At 37.2% G+C, this 21,169-nt stretch overlaps 1 protein-coding gene across 1 annotated transcript in view; it reads right to left on the bottom strand.

Annotated features, from left to right (window-relative positions):
- Positions 1-21,169, bottom strand: part of LRP12 (LDL receptor related protein 12) — a 49,666-nt gene continuing 28,497 nt past the window's right edge. The window contains exons 2-7 of the mRNA XM_072329489.1: positions 20,804-20,860; positions 14,483-14,618; positions 12,378-12,580; positions 7,263-8,364; positions 6,516-6,648; positions 1-3,206 (exon numbers count right to left, since the gene is read on the bottom strand). Of these exons, the coding sequence (XP_072185590.1) occupies positions 2,343-3,206; positions 6,516-6,648; positions 7,263-8,364; positions 12,378-12,580; positions 14,483-14,618; positions 20,804-20,860 (2,495 nt within the window). The 3' untranslated portion in view covers positions 1-2,342. The remainder of the gene's footprint in view (positions 3,207-6,515; positions 6,649-7,262; positions 8,365-12,377; positions 12,581-14,482; positions 14,619-20,803; positions 20,861-21,169) is intronic.

Raw genomic sequence — 21,169 nt, 5'->3', positions numbered from 1 at the left:
TACAAATATGAATTTTATTTACAAATTTCCAAATTCTCAGTCAAATCCAACTTTTCAGTTTAATGTGTAGCATTTCTCCTTTAAAACAAATTAAACATTGTATTCTACTTTACATTATGGAGACCATAGGTATATGCTAGGTGGGGCATTTCATGGAACCACTTTAGATCACTTCGTGTGTGTATATAACTACGGTATTCTATGAAGACTTCTTCAAAATGTATCTGCCTCAGTGACAAACGTTTCCATAACCACTTTCTAATGATAATTAGGAAGCTTTAAAAACCCAGTATTTTATACCAGGACACACCGTTCACATGTATTTCAGAGTGTGTTATCGTGTTCATACTGCAAAACTGCCTGCTCTATAAGCAACACCACTGAAATCAGACTAAAGATTACCCACAGATTTAGATATTATTCAATGTGAATAAAAATGGCCATTGATGACTTTTACTCAGGTATGTGTAACTATGGGCCAATCTGTACCTGAACTGGTACCAGTGTGATGTGATCCGTTCTGAAACTTGAAACCGCGTGGGTTATTATAATAAAATCTTTTACAACTGTATTGCACATAAGTTCCTCGAAAGCACAAATCTACACAACCGTGTCCTGAACTTAGAATTTCCTACTACTCTCGTGAATTAAATCCACCAGACGGTAGAACTGTTTCTTTTTCTCATCCCTGTGTCTGTAAATGAAGAGAAGAGGGAGACGACAGATATATACACTTTTGAATCCACTCAGTTGTTGTTTTTTCTGCATGTGATTTGTACTTCAGAGATGAGGAGTTTTAAAAAGTAAAATAAAAAGCCAGACATGGATTTATCGTCAAAAGTACCTCAAAAACATAACAAAAATTCAATTTAATTTTGATACATATTAAAACATTTTAGTCAGTTCTGCCCGACAGCATAACACGACAGAAATGCACAAGACTTTAAACATGCTTTAAAATGACATTCAACAAAGTATTTAAAATTTAATAAATAGCATACAATCACACACAAATACATTTCATACTGGATCTTTAAGCCTACTAAAAACAGACTGGCAAAGAATAAATAAAACAGTAGTTGACATTTTTGTTTTTAAAAGGTGTAGATTCTTGTTGTCAAGCCAGTAACCACATATTAACCTGCTTATCACAAAATTGGAAGTTGTGAGCTTTTTTTCCCACTCATCTGTTTTGCTCCAACATGAAGTGTCATTAAAAAAATACAAGGGAGTTATTTACTTTTTTTTTAAACGACCAGTCTGCAACCAAGTAAACCAGTTTTTAAATACAATGAATAAATAGGGAATTAGTAAAGCAAATTCAATTGCAATAAAAATGCAACACCCCAAGAAAAGAGCCATGGAAATATATAGCCATTGCAATATTAGACAATAATAGTACTTAAAGTGATAGTGCTTGTGCACTAAGCTCATTTAGAGACCTTAATATGATTTTAGTGCAAATCCCTTGAGTCCAAACAAGCTTTATACCCTACAGTATTAGGGAAAGATCTATTACCAGTTGGAACTTACTCTGTAGTGTATTTGTACATATTGGATATTTAAGAAAACTAACACACATTAATATCTTCGGCCCTTTTTTACTTCAAATTAGAAAGACTAATGACTGGGGGCTTTACATACTACTTGGCTGTATCATATTAGATCGCTGTTTGGGAACGCCAGTGCTACAAAAGCTTTTGCCATCAGTTTACCTATTATATCTATCTAAGATTCACGAATCATTGCATTTTGTTCTGCTGAAAGAAAAAGAATGCTCCTGGAGAAATCTTCTCCTCCCTTTAAATAAGTTCACATTATAATGAAATTCAAGAATAGACAAAATGTTGTATAAACTCAAAGTAAAGTACATATTTTGCATTAACAATCCTTACCAGCATTTAGTATATTAAGTTACAAGTATGTTGGCAATAATACAACAGAGTCAATTCCTAAAGGAAAACAATTCTGTACAAATTCACCTGTTAATATGGGGTTAAACAGGCAGCCATTAAGTCTTGAGCGGCCACGTTTCTGTTCTGAACTACAGTACCAGGATAGACTAAATTTGAAACTAACCGGGATAACTTCAGTTTAAAGAGTAATCTCAGGTTATACTGGATACACACATTGTGTATTCAGAGCCATTAAATCCTTCACTCTAATAGTTCCATAAAGTCATCCAGTATAAGAAATGTTTAATCAACCACACAGGCTAAAATAGTTTTAACATAATGTTGTCCTGGACTTTTTAAAACTAAAAACTAGTTTTAACTGTGAAGTACAAAACAATGACAGATATTGCTCCAACTTGTACACAATCTTTCCTAAACAACCCGTACCTAGCAGAGTAATAATGCCTCATCGTCACTAGTTTCATTTTTCACTGTTGCTTCTAAGCAAGTGTCAGGTATCTGGGCAGTGTGTACGATGCCACAGCTCTCACAGGGGCCATCTCGATTGCATGACCTCACACCATGATGTGTTGCACTGTAAGGCTGTCTAAGCCCTGGTTCTTGATCTGAGCTGAGATCAAGCAGAGGTCTTGAACAGTCATTCATGTCAAAGTCTGATGCTACATCAGAGACCGGAATTAACATTTCAACATCATCATCCTCTTCTCTTCCACTTACCCCATTATCAAGCTGTCTCAAAGGACTTTGGTTCTGATTCACTGAGCTCGATCTCCCTAACGTAAAGCGTACCCAGCGTAAGCCTTGAGTCATACGACTTAGCGCGCTACTGAGCTGGTGGCGTGCAGGACTCGTGCCTTGGGGCTCTATGCTCGTCACTTCTCTTCCGCTATCTGTGTTACCACCACCGCCGCTCTGGGCAGAGGAACTCCCACATGCCCCCACTGTTGCTTCTATTGCTGTTGCAGGTGGGACTTTCTGAGGCAAGGTAGCAGCAACGCCACCAACTGCTCCTGCTGTGTCTCTTCGTTCATTTTCTGTATCTGTATCATCAGATTCAACTGAAAATAGGCTTCTGTGAGTATTACTTCTTTCAGCTTCTCTGCTAGTACTTTGGCTAGCAACATCATCTCCATCTGCTGAGACCAACGCCAGCGATCCTGAATGACGGGACCTTGCAAAATTAAAAATTCGATTCCAAATGTTACTTGATCTGCCAGCAATGGGAAGTCTGATGGAGGTAAATCCAAGCTGAGATCGCACTGCCAGCCTCAGGTTTTCCAGAACTGAAGCCTAAATGAAAAGACAAACAACAATGAAGTGCTGACAGTATTCTGGCACCGATCTAACAAAAGAATGATGACAACTATTGTGCCAAGCTACGTATTATCAGCAAGGTTAAAGGTAAAGTCTTCAATATTTAAAGAAGATTGATCCTTTACTATTAAAGATCTGGTGTGTGTAGCAAAAGGCTATTTGAAACAAAGCAGATCTGATCCTGGAACAGGCTGCCCAGGGAGGTTGTGGATGCCCCGTCCTTGGAGGTGTTCAAGACCAGGTTGGACGGGGCTCTGGGCAACCTGATCTAGTAAAGGCGTATGTTTGGTGGCCCTGCTAGGCAGGGGGGTTGGAACTACATGATCCTTGAGGTCCCTTCCAACCCGGGTCATTCTGTGATTCTGTGTGATTCTGTGTGAAAGATGCCTGGGCTCTCTTGAGGAAAAAACAATAGGCCTGGGGAATTAAAAAGGAAATATGTCCAGAAGAAAAAGGGGAATAAAAACATCAATGAAGTCTTCATATAGAATGCTGGTTACAGAAAAGTAGAGCCTCAGATTCAGTGCAGAAGGTACATCTGTTACACACAATGTCACAGGAAGGTAAGGTAATCACTGTAGCCTTCAGAGTACAATAACATGCTTCAAAAAGTTTGGGATTTAAAGGAGACGTTTTCCAGTATCTCCCTAAGATTGAACAGAGGCGACTATTTGTTACTAACACGAGACTGCTTAATGTAGAGATTAAATTAAATGCACCTCCAACAGAGACGCCTGTACTTAGCTCTTTCTTCCCCGTTGGTGCATACTTAGTTAAATCCAGTTTCAAAATATTTTAAATGCTTATGTTTAATTATGTTTTGTGTTTTAAATCATGAGTGTCTCAGTTTTAGTATATTAATTAGACAAAATAGTGCTTCAGATAAGTACGTATTTCATACATGTAAGTATGCATTTCAATTTGTTTTATAAACAATTTCACTTATCTGACACTATAATCTTCAACTCCTTTCCACAGTCTTTTAGATGTCACAGGGTTCATACAGCACTATACAAATAATACTTTATGACCTACCTCTTCCCTTCCAATGATTCACAGAATGATATTTGAATTCAAACATACCAATACGAGGACTGCTCCAAAAGCAATGCCTCCTATCTTATTATGTTGGCCCATGGTATCAGATGGAGGCTGGTGGTATGGCAGTAGAGGTTGAACCTTCCCACCAATATCTGATTACATGTAGTTGCAGTGTGACAGATGGCATCAGAGGTGTAGTACGACAAAGTAGTGTCTGGAATGGATGTGTGTATGGAGCAAAGGCGTAGGAAACTGGATTTTTCCATGGAGAAAAAACTGCACCTACTGATATTAACTGACACCTGATGAACATTTATGAAGACCAACCAGAGGATCTGAGCACATGGAGGCCGTGGGTGATGTTTCAGCAGTGGTGACAGCACATGAAAGACGAGCTATGTTCCAGGTAGCTATGCAGACTTTTATGGTCGTGGCATGCAGGCTCTTGTTCACTGCTGATGAAACTGCATAGGTAACGGCAGTGACTATGTTGAAAAACAGTGTTTTGTAGCTGAGTGTGTGTTACTTTGTAGCTATTGCAGTTTCCATGAAATAAATAGGAGGTGTGACTTTTGGAGCACGCTACATATGTATGCTTAGAAGCTTTACTTTCAAAAGGTACGCGACAGAGTGTTACCAATCCTTAAAAAAATCCAGCTCTGAAAGCAAAAGCATTATTTACAGCTCAGAACAACCAGGGCTTCCCTAGTTCAAGACTACTAAGTTGTGGTAAATCTCCACTAGGCATTTTCAGTTGTACACAGATTCATAACCTTAAGATATATTGCTCCAAAACACATCCTGATCTAATGGCTGACTCCCTCCCAATACTTCCTCACATTAGAAATTTCATTTGACCTTTGTAAATCAGAGAATTCAATTTACAACACCTCTTAAATTTTTATTCTTACTGATGTTCTCTCTTCTGAAGAACAAACTCCTTTAAACAGTGCTGTTAGATTAAGATTTTTACTCTATTTAAATCAATGGAAACATCATTACTTTACAGTGAATTTTTCATTATTTTTTAAGGTAACGGCCTGCTCCCTACTAATGCTTATTTTTAAGCCGGCTTCCCAGTACAGCTACTTGTGCTTTCAAGGCTGCAAGTCTTCTCTGAAATATTGGTCTTCATACTGGAAATTTACTAACATCTTTCATTGTTCAAAACTATTCTACATGCATCAGTATTTTTATGGATGATGAAACTATGGTAACACTGGAAGACTAAGAAACCACTATGTTTTGACATGTGTCAAAACATGTAGACTACTACTCTACAAAATCACTTGTGATAGATTATAATCCCCAGTTTGTACCATCCACCCAAGAGGTGGAGTAATAGGAAATGTGCTGTAGGGTAATGCAATCTAGCTTTGAAGAAGTTTTGAATAAATATTCAGATCATATAGATGGAGTAAGAATTAAAATGTAGGTGTGAAATGAAGATAAGATTAGAAAAGCAAAAAGGATAACATGTATCTTCATTAGTGGGAATTCAGTAAAACCACGACAATTTCTCAAGATACCTACATCATGAGAGTAATTAATTACAAAATATATGGTCTATAACTAATAGAAGACAAAAAAGTCAGTCGTGTGATGCAAAAACAGAGGACAGAGGGTAAGGAGGCAAAAGATAACGATCCCTCTCAGCCCAAAGCTGTCAGAAGGCACACAGAACAGCATGTGGTCAACAGTCACAAAGTACACAGTACATGATGAAGACATAACTGGTGTTATCTTAAGCTCTTTACCATCCTTGGAAGACTATTTGGTTTCAAACATTCTACTTGTGAACTGAATGCATTAAGGTAAACTTGAAATCTATGGCAAAGTGTAATTAAAACAGTTCCATTTGAAACAGAAAAAAATCTTCCACTTATGGCATAGAAATGATTCTTCTTACATGCTCAACACGAGCCAACAGTAAACTATTGTAACAAATGCAACACAAAACCAACTCAAGTAGAGAATTATAGGAGTATTTACAATAGACTGTTTTAACCAAAAGCCAGTTTAAAAAGAATATAAATATATATATTAAAGGAGAGAGTTGTTTCAATAGAAATTTAGAAATGCCTGTAAAGTAAACCATGTGGTGCTGCCATATTGTGATTTTGAACAGTTGAACAGTATCGGTGTAAAAGGAAGAAAAGGAACAGAACAAAGCACGTGGAAGCTAAAATAGTGTGATTTTGTGTTGTTAATTTTAATGAGTCTGCTTGTTTATTGAAATCTTACCTGGTTTGGTGAACAAACCGGAAAATCTTCAACTGGTGGGATTAAACCCTGGGCAATTAACTGTCCATAAGATGGAGGAGCTTCTCTTCTCAACAGTTCAGCCTCAACCCTTGACAAATGAGTTTCAAATGATCTTTCAAAGAGAAAAGAGATTTCTTAATACATAAGATTATGATGAATGTTTAATAGTAAAACTGCATCTGCTTGTTATAATCCAAAATAATGACCTTCAGCAGATGAAATTTTATTATTTTATTATTAGTTTAATTGAGCCTTCATTGGCAACATGTCAATTTAATTTGTTAATAATTATGTCCTTACAGTCATTTCTATGGGCCTGTTCAGCTCATAAAAGAACAAAAAAAACCCCACCCCTGAAACAACAGATTCCTCGAGAGCTTTGGTTAAATATAAAAGGCACTATTAGAGATGCTTACATTGAGGATTGCATAATTCTGGCATGACAGAGTCTACAATAAAAAAACATGCTATTAAACACAAACTGAAACATTAGTTCCATTCCAGAAATGCAGCTTCTCTATACTTTCTTTTGGGTAACATCATCTGAAAGCTTAACTCCAAACAGTTAAGTAATCAGAATATTTCAGCCCCCTTTCAACTCTCCAGTCAAAGAGGAACAATAACTTTAACAATAACTGTATGTTGAGAAAAATGTTTCAGGCATAACAGTGAAAGATACAAAATAATTTACAAATTTAAGTACTTGAGTCCAGCTTTTCAACTCACCTTCTCTCAAACATCCTGAGTGAGTACAATTTACAGGTACATCCCAGTGCAATGACAAGCAGCAGTCCGCAAATAAGGCTCCCAATGACAGCTGCAGTTATTACTCTAGTAGGCACAATGACTGGGCAATTTTCTTCATCACTGCCATCGCCACAATCATCTTGAGAATCACAAACCCAGCTCTCAAAAACACAGCGATTATTTTTACAATGAAAATTTCCTGGCTGACAGAAGAAACAATTTTTTTCATCTGAGCCATTAGGGCAATGATTCTGGTAGTTGCAGCGATCCGAACGAGGGTAGCAAACTCCATTTCGAGAACATGGAAACTCGTCTCTTTGGCACATGGTGCAGTTGGTTTCATCCCTTCCATTTGGACAGTGCCAGTAGCCGTCACAGCGTTGCTGCTCTGTGTAGCAACCCCAGTTTCCACCACATGGAATTTCCCAGGGCAAACAGAAGCCATCTACTTGATAGGTGGCATTGAAACCTCTTGCAGCATTCACTTTGTCAGCACAAAAATGCACTCTTATTTGTCCTGAAGATGAAACAACTGTGAGGGGAGCATGAGAGTCAAACGCTGTTAGCACACGCAACAGCCTCCGTGGATTCTCCTCTAACCCATCATATATTTTGACATAGTCTCCAAAACCCGTACCATCAAGTTTAAAATCAGTGAATCGCAAAATTACTTTACGATGATCACCAGTGTCTATCAGCCAGGTGCAGTTACTTCCAGGTGGATAGAAGTCAGGATAATTGGGAGAACTGAAAGTACCATAAAAGTATTTCAACCACTGCCCACACGTTGGCACTTCACAGTCTATTTCATCTCCAAGGTCAAGACAATCGATGTTACCATCACATTTTAAAGATTCTGGAAGGCAAGTGTAAAGCTTGGTGAAGCGAGAAAGACACTGGAAGTGACCGCTAGCACAAGGTTGTAAGGAGGAAACTGTTGGAGGATTAGCTTTGGCACAGATTTCTTCATCAGAGTTGTCTCCGCATTCATCCATATTATTACACTTCCAAGATTCCGGAATACACTTCCCATTAGCACAATGAAACTGGTCACAATCACAATTTGGTTCATCAGATTTTCCTGGGGCAAAGAAAGAATAAGTTATAGAAGTATTCTCTTTTTAGAATGTAGTACGTTTTCTTACTTTACATTTGCATCAGGTATTTCAGAACGGCAAAACAACTGCTTTAAATCTCTGTAAATCGTTACAACTTTCAATATGCTTTAAGATAAAACATCTTTTAAGTCTGAGTTCAATGAGCACATTAGCACGAGCCTCATTCTTAGCTACTTTCAGTCAAATAACTTTAACCTGTATAGGAAAACAATGCTCTTTTATATTGACTGAAAAGCTTGGCTTCTGCACAGGAAAACAGATAGGAAAAGGTTGTTCCTCTCCTCCTTCACACCAAATACAGAAACATTTTGTCTTGCGATATCAATTACCTTGTCATCTTCCCTGTAAAAGCAGTTAGTCCTCTCTCTTGTTTTCACAGGTTCCTAATTTGTATCCTGAATAAAAACTTCTCTCTTGCCATAGATCCTAACAGTTGAATGGTCTCCTATTACCACCACCCTATCTCTCCTGTTACTCTCTTCCCTTTCTTGCCTCTCTTCCAGCAATGAAGAGAGAAGATCACAGTGAAAAGCAGAAGCACGTACTCACCCAAGCACAAAACTACGCTTTAAAAGTTAAAGATGCAAGTGATGGTACCAAAAACACGCTTTTTAAAATATATAAATAAAACAATGGTACCAAAAACACGCTTTTAAAAATATATAAATAAAAAGTCAAGATATGCCTTTATTTATGAAAATGTGGTATACAGCCTACTACCAGACTTGGAAACAAGACTTTATGCAATTCTGTGATATGACCATCTTGCTCTGACTCAAACACACACAACATACACAAAATTAGCATGAGAAATACTTAGGATGAACTTGGGTCATGAATTTGAAACTTGCACATGTGAATTCCTAGATTCATCCTGGCAGTCCTGTGACTGTGGGGCACAGGTAGAAGGAGATACAATATCATATGCTTAAGAGTTGGTGGGCTTAGCACTGATTAGCACTAACTCACTGCTTCTGCCCTGCAGAACCTGGAAAACCTTTCAGTAGAAAAATAAAATATGGAGATGTAAATAACCATGGCTGTACTGCAGTAATGAAACAAGATACAAATTCAACCTAACCTGTTCTTTCTATAGGACTCCAAACTTCCCAGAAAATAACCACCTGCTTGACCCTGACTTAGCATTTTTCATCAATGATCCTAAAGTCATTCCATCAGAAAAGCTTTCATAGGAATTAAATACTAAGTAGTAGTATACAAAATTAATATTAATACTTCATACAAAAACCAAGGCAATCTGTATCCCATCAGGTTGAGGAATAAAATTACAAGGCTAGGAGCAAGAACACAAAGGAAAGGAGCAGATGGAGGCAAATCTGTGCTTGAAACTGCAAAGGAAAACCCTCTTTGCCTACTCCACCGCCCCCAGGTGGCTCTCTACAAGTGTGAAGGCCTGGATGTGGAACGCTTGTCTGTGGGTGCTAACAGCCCACACAGACCACATGAATTAACCAAACTAGGAAAAGCCTTCCCTCAACATCAAGCCTACATCGTTGAAGAAGAAACTGGCATTAACTGTAGCTGATTCCTCTCTGCAGGAAATTGAAAGTCCAACATGTTGAGCAGACCCTCTTCTTAGAGAAGGCTGATATCTTCCTGGGGCTCAAGTGAGAGACGTCACCAGGAAATTACCTAGCCTGGTATGGCTGACAGACCATAGCCCCTTATTGCTTTTCCATACAGGGAGAGATGAAGCAGCTACATGTGGTTCAAGGGCCATCAAGAGGGACTTCAGGGCCTTGAAATGACAGCTGAATGAACTGAATGCATAGACCATCTTTTCTTCTCTGCCTCCTGTACTGGGTAAGGATACAGAAAAAAATCAAAGTCTTATCTTTAAATATCTGGCCTCATGGATGATGCTGTTGCCAGAACTTTGGGTTGTTTTTTACAAACCAGTGGCCTACATGACAGCAAGTCTATGGGCACAGGATGGACAGACTCTATAGCAGTGTCTGTTGTGACAGAACAAGAGAAAAATGGTTTCAAACTAAAGGAGGAGAGATTTAGATTACTTATAAGAAAGAATTTTTTTATGATAAGGCTAGTGAAGCACTGGAACAGGTTGCCCAGAGAGCAATGGATGCTGTCATGCAGTACTATTCACTGCATGGAAAAATCATAAACCTAAGTGCACAGCCAAACCTTGATTAGCATTGCCATAGTCCTCACAATGGAAATCAGAGACAATCAGAAGATTATTCATGCAGATTGGTCAACTGTTCTTTTTACAACATTAGAAGACTACTCTGATCTCTGAAACACAATACCACCACCTCAAATATGAAGTATTTCTCAAGTACCTTATCAATACAGACCAAAATCAAACCACAGTTTCACAATGATCATTTTTAAAAGCACACACACTTTAAAAAAGACCTTCAGAAACACTGGATTAAACATCTCCATTGAGATGTTCAGTGATACTGAATGATGCTAACAAGAAAAAAAATCAACAAAAAAAAAGCATGGTGTAGAAAAAGCTAAGAAAGGATTTTCAGAAACTCTATCAAGCTGGTGGCTTGCCTCCCAACCCAATCCCCACCCATATCCAAAATATTCCTCTTTTCAAAGCCCCCCTCTGGGGCAGGCATGTTGCCTTTCCTCTGAGCCACTGAATACTGGGAGATAAGCAGGGCAGAAGCCAATGTCTCCCACGGAATCACAGCATGTCTGTGGGCAGTGAGCAGTTAGTGAAGGATTACTCATTAGGCAGTAACTTTTTCTTTCTGTCATGTTTCTTCATGAGACCATAAGCAAAACTCAGGTGGAACATCGCCCTGAGAGCTGAGTCAGCATCAAAAAGATGCCTGCACTGCTCCCAAAACTACAAAGAGCTGAAGCATAGGGGTGACAGAGGAGGATAAGCCCTCCTGGAAACTTAAAAATTTGTGAAGTAGCTCTGACAGAGCAAAGAAAGCCATTAGAAAGGCTGCAGAATACAAAATTGGGACAAACCTGGTTTAGGCTGGGACATGAGAGCTTTTGCTGAAGCTTGGTGGAGCTCTTGAACTTGATCAGCAATGGATAGCTATAAGAGTATGAATTGTTCTACATAGGAGAGGAATTGAATTTACATATGCAGAGATCAGGAGCAGGTTGGAAAATGGAGTATAAACACGCATGAGCAAGAGAACAAAAAAGCATTTTAAAAAAACAAAGAATCTAGTGCAGTATTTTTGGTTAGGAGGATGTGGAACACCACGATCATGCTATTAAGTAAAATCCTACTTCCTTGTAAAGCCAGAAAAAAGGCTTGAACTAGTCTTAATCCATGACTGGCTTCTTACTCTCAATATGGGCCACAGTTACTACAGCAAAAATCCCTCTCAGAACACTCTCAAACTACTAGCATGGGTAAGTAGACCATCTATGCTTGAATTACCCAAGAAAAAATCACTCATGCAAAACTACATCTGTACTTGGTTAAAGTAATCTATTGTACGAATAGGATTTTATTATTTTTGAAAGAGATGGGGAAAATAAGATGCAACTTTCATTAGAAATGATTTTTTTAAAAATCCCCAATTAAGCACAGTTTCTTCTCTCTCGTGACATATTATGCTACTCAGAAGTCTAGTCAAATATTTAACAATATTTAACAAATATTTAACAAACTTTATTCTCATGAAAAAATTCAAAACACAAGCTATGCTAAAAGCAACAACAACCAAGATGTCTTCCAGTTGCCTAGTATTAATTGATTTATTTCTCCAAAATCACTAATTCTGCTTATTATTGTAAATGTTGTAATTCTTGTTTTGAATATTCAAAGCATTCAAAGCTACGTATGGGATTAAAATACTTTTCAAAATATGCATTTTCCCTGATTTCAACAAACCTTGAACTCACTATGCAAAATGCATATACAATATCCTACTGTAAGGAAATAGTTCTTACATCAGAAAAGAAAAAACGAAATGTGAAATTGTACTAGGTATCATTTGAAACATACCAGCAAAATAGGCTAATCTGAACCCTTTTCTGGAGATGCTGTCGTCTGAATGAAATCTGATCCAAACATGATCCTGTGAAGAGATGTATGGTGAAGGAATGGAGGAGCCGCATGCTCTATAGCCTTCAATATTCTTGTAGCTTCCAATTGTTAACCAATCTGAGCTGCATCGGCGTGATCCCTGAACATCAAAATCTTGAAAGCTGAAGGAAAAGAGAGGTCAAAATCACTACTGAACTGGAAATAACACAACAAAGATAACCAACTTCTAGATATTAAAATGGAAAGAAGATGAAAGCACTTTTCTGGTCTGAAATAAAAAGAATGGCTTCTTGACCCTGGTGAGAATACAATTAAACCTTGAAGGCTACGGTGGACTGCAAGAATCTGAAGAATCTGTTCTGTCAATTACTGCATTCCATCCACAACTAATAACGCTGTTTCACTAACATAATGAATAAATAAATAAATCTTTCATTTTAACACAAGATTTTAAATAATTACCTCCCTGAAACTGTATTTTTGAGTCTCATTTGATGACATTCATGTACTACTAAATGATTTTACATAAACTAAATTTCAGCATAACTTTAGCTTATGCTACACTTTGCCAATGACGTGACTTGATGTTGCAAGTCCAGCTAAATCATTCAAAGCTATACTTTAAGAGTTGCCCTTAGTCACACTACTTAGCTACCCAATGGGTATGTCATGCAAGATATTACCCGAGCTTTGACTACAGCTATATAAAGACATGCTGCCATGGTAATGAAGTGTGAAGGGGAGATAGGCCAGGCAAAGCAGGTCAGCACAGACAACAGAGAGGTAAACCACAAATGTAATGTAAAATGTATGCCAAGAAGATGAGTAGAAGAAAACAGCGTGGGAAAAAAAAAGAAGTTTTATTAAAAATAAATTATAAGCAAAATTTTAAGAAGTGTTCTAATAGACAACCAGTTCAATGTAATTTGCATTCTGTTTACACAAGTTTAGTATTTAGTAGAAAGACTGAATTAAAAAGGAGTACTTTAAGGGAGTAGCTGAAGGAATAACTGATGTCAAAGTAGATACTTCATAATGAAGAGCTGCTTCCTAGGTCAGCTGCTCTGCACTAGAAACTGAAGTAAGTCTGCAGTTAATGCAGTTTCATAATTGGGAGTATGGATTGCCTATGAAGCAGCACTAATTTGTATCTTAATGACAAAAAACAAGCCTCCTTTTCCCTCTTGGCAGTAATGGGAATTAACTAATGAGAACCTGAACTACATTTTCTCTTCTTTCCAAATGTTACAAGTTACCTAAAACCATGAGGGCAGTCAGCATTTCCAAAAAAACACAACTATCTTCATTGCTTTACCATTTATTTGCTGTCACTTTTAGGCACAGCGTGAGACTTCATAGTTACAAAGCATTAGAGAATTTTTCATATACTTTTTGAATGCAAGATTCTCATATTTCAGAGAAATTAAGGAGAGATCATATAAATGAGCTTATAGAAAGTTATTCTAGTCTCTACAGTTTTGAAAGTATACATGAGTTGGAGTCAGCTTTACAATGTACCATTTAACATTGATACTGTTACAATATGCCACATAATATATGTTAGCATTTTGTTTATAACCTCTTACTCTAATCTTATTGAAATCTCTTATATTAATTTTTTAATTAAAAAAAAAAAATTAAAAAGCCAGAGTGACACTCTCATTAGCTTATATAAATCTAGAACAGTATTTTTAGAAATGCCTGTATTTGTTTCAGGTTTACTATTCTTTAGGTAGTTAGCTCTTGCTTCTGCACTACTGAATGGAAATGGATGCTGCTTCCATCAGCTAATAGCTCTTACTACTTTCAGCAGAACTTGTATGTTGTCATAGTTTGAAAGGAAAATGTACTTATTTCATATACACAGAAACACAGAAAATTAAGAGAAGAGATGCCACATGGCTGTGTAAGTATAAATCAGGAAAAATGAAAGGTCAAAAAAACAGACAAAGCACAAGTCCTACATTTACAAGAATGGTAAAGGAAATTAGTGCATACAATTGGCAGTGAAAATATCTACTCAGTACATCAGTCCACGTGGTTAATAAGGGGGCCATTGTTACCTTATGGTGATGATCTCCCCTGGGTTTGCATGGATATACCAACTACAGTTGATTCGGGCAGGATACTCAGAGGGCCACCCCGGACTTGTGATCGTCCCACTCGGTGATCTAATTTGTTCTGGAATATCTCCACAAGCTAAAAAATACATATATTGAAAACACATAGAAAATAATTAAGACTGATTTTTTTTCCTAATGTTTTAAAAATATAATTGATCATCAGCATTTATCAGAGAAAAAAATCACAAAGGATCAGATGAGATACTAATAAAAACCAAATACCTACAGTAACTTACTGCGGACATAGGGCATACTGTCAGCTGGAAGATGATCTTCAATGTTTTAATTGCAGAAGTTCATACTAACGTCGTTAGCATACCACATGTTAAAAAACCCCACAAACTAATATATACTGAATTTGACATCTGTTCAGAGAAATACTGTTTCATAAATTTATCTTTTAGCCGTCACAGACATTCCATACAATTTAGCTATATATTTACAACTTATACTGACATATTAAAAAGTTGAATGTAAATTAAAACAAAATAATCGAGAAACTCCTGTCTTGCGTAGAAAGGCAATATCTGGCCCCTATTTAAGTACCCCCTTCCAGCCCCTGGCATGGAAACAATCTTCATGCAAATGATTCCCAGAGCTTGGAAGGCAAAGAACACTAAGAGCATCATGCTTCATCTATAAATATTGAAAGTTAGTTTTACAAGGGATTAATTTTAAGGACTTGAAAAACCTACCTTTCCTAGGAAGCTTAAAAAACAAATTATATGCAACCAGAATAACCAAACAATTTGTATTCTTACTTATTTTATAATTATAGCAGCAGTGTTGTGCAGTGGCTTTAATTCAGCTACCTGACATCCTCGTACACTGAAAAACCTCAAAATGCAGAAAAATAGAACTGTATTTGAACTGCCCATTATTCAGTGGAAGCTTTCTTACTTTAATTTTCAGGAGACCCTATAGGTGGTGCTCGAACACCACGATATTTTGGAACATTACACTTGCATGAGCAATCAGGGTATACACTTTGCATATTTTCAGACAAGAAATGGAAGAACATCACAATTAAAAGTTGAAATAATCATTTTTTTGATAGGTATAAAAGTAAAACATACCCAAAAAAGCAAAGAGTGTGTAAAACACTTTTGTACCAAGTTTACAGATGTTGGTAAAGAAATCCACATGCTACTTGGCTGCTACTGAAATAGCGATCAGCTTAAAATAAATTACCTGCAGGTGATGTACGCTATTTGAACATCCACCTGTTTTTGGATATTTACAAACTGACATATTTGATTTTGTTACTGAGAACCTCTGAGTAAGCTCCTCATCCTAAAGCACCAAAATAATCCATTCAACAGATGTTCACTCTGTTTTAGAAAGGTCACCTCCAAAGCAGGCTTTAAATGTACATATAGCATATATCTGTTGAACAGAAAGCTCCAAATGCAGCTTGTAACTATAAATTAACATGCAATGAGCTTTGCAGACTTCCTATGTTGGCTCTCTGACAGCTGTAATTTCTCAGACCAGTCCCTACAGTAGTACAAGCAGCAACATTTACTTATTGTACAACTTTGGAAGAAACTCCACAAGGAAAACAGCTGCAGAATCAGCTTGGTATTTTCAGAGCACACTGAAAACTTGCATTTTACTAATATTCAAGGTTCTTGTGTCCATGACTCCCCCCTTTTTTGTTTTTTGTTTGGGAGAGCCAGGGAGAAGAAGAGAGGAAGGGCTGCAGTACCAGCTGTCTTGCTTTCTCCCTGTTTTCTATACCTTCACGTAGGACATCTGTCTTTTTAAGTTCTCCACTATGAGAGTGGTGAGATGCTGGCACAGGCTGCCCAGAGAGGTTGTGGATGCCCCCTGTCCCTGGAGATGTTCAAGGCCAGTTTGGATGAGGGCCATGCCAACTTGGTCTAGTATTAAATGTGGAGACTGGTGGCCCTGTCTGTGGTGGCTGGGGTTGGAGATTCATGACCCTTGAGGTCCCTTCCAACCTGGGCCATTCTGTGATTCTGTTGCCACCAAAACTAACACTAAGGAGCTGAGGGCAAAACATGACTGAAGGTTAGCTAGATGATCCCAGAATACCTGCATGCTTGATATACATTTATGTACTAAGCCTTCTTTCTTACAATGAGACAAAAGAAATCTCTCATTTGCTCAAAAAAAAAAAAACAAAAAACCAAACAAAAAAAACACCATATATATATATACTTATATATATATATATATATATATAAGTTAAGACTGTGTGGAAGCTACAATTCAGGAGTGCTGTCGTTTCGAGAGAGTAAGTTCACATAATGGCTTTAAAAATCAAGTGCAGCCTTCTGAAATAAAACAGTTATAGAAGGCACCTTCTTTATTAAGGTAATATCAAGCCTTTATAATCAATTTCTAAACCCTTGCTTAACTAGGATATTTCTTCTAAAGCTTTTGACAAATACATGATCTATCATATTTTATTCATCTGTTTGTAAACCTGAAGAATGCAGGGCAAATCCAGGTAGCAAATCCCGGTATCCATGGAACCAAAATGTAATTCAGCCAGCAACACACGAAGTTAAACATTTTCCCACTGAATTGTGGAGATCTTGCACTTGTAATTTCAATTGCCAGTAACCATAGGTATTTGAAAACCATAGGAAAACAGAGCAGCTGTGGATTCATATACAACAAAAAAAGCACTTAAAATACTTACAAAAACAACAGAATTTTAATCAGAGTCAGAAGAAAGGAAATGAAGGTGTAACAAAGACATAAATCCAAAGTAAACTGTGAAGGTTGCCTTGTACTGAAGATGAAAACCAGAATAAGTCCAAGATGTCTTCAGCCTTCCTCATGTTGGTGGCTACCAGACTTTAGAGGTGAGACCAACTCCCTCCTGCACACAGTCTTTGTGTGGGTGTTGTTTGCCTGCATTCCTCCCCGTTCCCTCTACACAACTGTATTTTTACTGCAGTTCTGCTCACGCGTGTCCTACCTGTTCTACATTCTTTCTTCTGTGAGCCTTTTTTTTAATTATTAACAATCTGTGATTCTGTTGGTTACTTTGTCTGTTCAATAGATTGCAGTAATTTCATTAGGACGTGATATTTCTCTTACTAGAGTGCAAAAAACGCTGCTGAGAGGATAAGCTGCTGATGTGGTTTTCTGCTCCACGTGGATTTAAAAAAAAATATCTACAAGGAAATCTGTTTTACAAAAGGTTTCCTTACTCCCTTCTTCCTGAAATTTGCTCCCTGCCCCACATTATGGAACATGACTATAAGTTACATATGGGTTGTTGGCTGGTAAATGGAAGAGAGTCAATGAAATCTTCATGGTGCAAAATTCCAATTTCAAGTTCGAATGAGAAAATAATTAAGAAAGTTATTCAAAAATTCTGTATTAAGATCTAGAGAGGTAAAGTACCTGTAGCAACAGTGAACAACATGTCAAAGAAAAAAAGTCACTTCAGAAAAGCAGGGAGAGGGAGATTAGGGATTTATCTTCACAGTAATGCCAGGAGATTAGTTGAAAAGATAAAAGAATTAGCTTTCAATGTGAACCACAAGATGATAAGGCATGCATTATATTGGACATGGTAAGGACATGAATGCAGCCGGATAAATGATCTGAAGGTGTTTAAAACAGCTTAGAGTAAAAAGGGAATAATGTTATGATAAAGTCTAAACCATGAATAGGTAGGATAATTATTGCATTTGTAGCTCTCAGGAGCCACTGAACGTCTTATTTGGAGAACTACAGGGGAAGAAGGCATAGGCATCCTTGCCTCAAGGTAAGGCTGAATAACCTTTAATTTAGAATGCCCTTTGCTCTGCAATTCAGGGACATAACAGACAAGAAGTAATCACTATATACACACACACGTGTATGTGTGTGTTTATATATATACATATATATGTGTATGTATATATGTGTATATATATGTATATATACACACACAAATTTATTGTTGTGAAGCGTTTTTTTCTCCAATACAAAAAGTCCTGAAAATGGAGGTAACAGGAACGTGATTTTGCAGTTGTGACAATTATGGTGCTACCCCCCCCCCCCCCCCCCCAAAACAGACTGGAAAATATTTTTCAACTTTTCAGATTTCAAAGGCAGTAACAGTTGTTCAGTAGTGATAGCTTATACACGAGAGACAACATTCCATTATTGCTGTTGGTAGAAGAAGCATGCCCATATATTAGACAAGTACCTGCAACTTGGCAGATATAATATACAGCAGAAGCATAAATACTGAAGACCACAGTAGTCTCTGCTATTAAAACATAATTTAGTGAGGTAGGTCATGTAGTTTTAGAGCAGCAGCACGACAGGAAATCTACCATCAAGACAATAATTTCATTTTAAATTCCTTCCCAGTAGCAACTGTCCACGAAAATCTCCTGCTTGGTTTCAAAATCAAGTTAAAGTTGGATTTAAAAAGATTAAAGGCCAGCTGTCTTTGGCTCTATTTTACAGAAACCCTTTGCTTAAAATTGATTTGATAAATGTAAAGCTGCCCAGGTATGCATGATGAAATATATACTCTCCAAGTTTAAACATCTTTGGCAAACCCAAATTGTTCAAAAGAGCCCAAAAAATCATGAGTCCATCCTCTTTCACTCCTGGCCCATGCACTGAAGTTGTAAGATGTATATGGCACGTGGCCATAAGGGAAACGCCACTGTGTATGTCAATGTACTTTCTTCATGCTTTCATTAACAGAACCCTTTATGTGATCTCACAATTTTTCAAGTTACTCATAATGTATCTATCTTAACGTATGATACAGCCTTTTAGCAGGGGGAAAAAGATACATTCTTTAGAACACAGCACTGCCAGAAATATATATATTTTTAAATTATGTTTTACTGTAAATGAAAGCCCTCACTGGATCTTCTGAGGAGGTAAAGCCCCCTGTACCAGCTGTTGTTATCACACATTGAGATCATGCCTGCTGACCAAAGGACTGAAAGCAGAGTCAAAAATTCCATTCACCTCTTGCCCAGCAGATGCTTTTCTGCTTGTATTGTGACTTGTGACATGCCTGCTGCAGTAAATAAAAGAGTGAAGCACTGTGAAAACCTATGCAGCTTTCAGGATATCTCATACAATGCAGCAGCAATTGCTTCGACAGCAGCAAGTGCCCGAGCTGTTACTTAAGTGTTCCATAAACTACATATGATACTTGGTGCAATATTACTGTTGAAAAACAACATTATAGATGACGCAGCACCAAAATGGATAGCAAAGATCTTCTGTAATTAGCTTTTTGACAGTCTCTGCGTGGCAAACAATGGAAGGTGAAAAGAAGGTTGAATGGTGTAACTGAGACCATTTGCTGACAGTACATTTATCTAAAAATTGAACTGTGTACACAAATGCTAATGTAATGCTTAAAACCACACTGCAATAATACCTGCAGCACGGTATGCAGGCTGTTGTCAAAAAGGAATTAGCATTTTGTCTTTATGAGAAAAGTGTCAAAATCACTTTGATTTCCATGGCTTAGCAGCAGCTTCTCTATGAACAGAATCAGGCTTCTATTCTACCCATATTCCAAGTGCCTGTATCACAGAGGTGTAAAGCATGACCAGCAGCTCTGCTGACAATGAAGAACAAAGTGAAACGTATACTGGTATCATCTACTGCCTTACTGGACATATGGTCACACCACCAATACCAAACTGTGGCAGCTGTGGCTGCAGCCCAGAAGAAGCCCAGGACTGAGCGACCGGAAAAGAATGTAGCAATCTTTGAGCAACATTTGCTGCTATTTTACCCCATACTCTCCCAACATCTCATCAGTTTCTCAGTTTCATGAGTCCTAAAATTCTTTCTTTTCTTGTATTAAATAAATTGTGCAGTCAAGTGCACAGTAGTTTCAGTTACTGCTTCAATCTAATCAGGTGAAACGCATAACTCCTGGATTTATATTATTTGATAGTAGCAGTGTTCAAAATTACATTTCAATAAATTTCATTTCACAAAAAAAACTTTACTGTGGAAAGAAAATACCAATTCAACTTGAACCAACTTTTCTCTTAGTTCAATGTTTGTATGGAAAAATAATTAAGCAGTCCACTAAGAAAGGCATAATCTGTTCATGAGCATGCAGGTATCAATTTTATCTTATGAGAATTTTTCCATGTTCCAGTTGCTTCATTCCTTATTACATGCTGCAAAAGGCAGTAATAATTTTTATAGCCAAATATCTCTTCATAAGATACCAGGTGGCTTTCAATATTTACTATTTAAGTCATGCATGAAATTTAAACATTACAAAAAATGACTTACCCGTTGACACTCCTGAAATATGCACATTTTCAGAATGTTCTGCAAGAGCACCATTTCCTAAAATTAAACATAATGAATAAGCTAATTTCCAAGATAAAATTTGTAAAAATTCTTCAGATACCCTTTTACAGAAAAGAACAAAATGAAAGTATTTTAATTAAGTGTTACAGGGCCCAGGTTCGTTTTATGATAGAAGTTAGAGAAAAACTAGGGGAAAAAGTTGCTATACAACAAAAATAACAACAGCCACTGTTAATGTACTAAGAACAATCACATGCAATAGGTTAAGAAAGTGAGCAGAGTAGCAAAATTCTGAGAAACTTCAGATATTTTAGATGAAAGATTTGTTATTACTTTTCCATCAAC

This window comes from Excalfactoria chinensis, chromosome 2 (assembly GCF_039878825.1).
Source record: "Excalfactoria chinensis isolate bCotChi1 chromosome 2, bCotChi1.hap2, whole genome shotgun sequence".
NCBI lineage: Eukaryota > Metazoa > Chordata > Aves > Galliformes > Phasianidae > Excalfactoria > Excalfactoria chinensis.
This window is presented reverse-complemented; position numbering and strand designations above follow the sequence as displayed.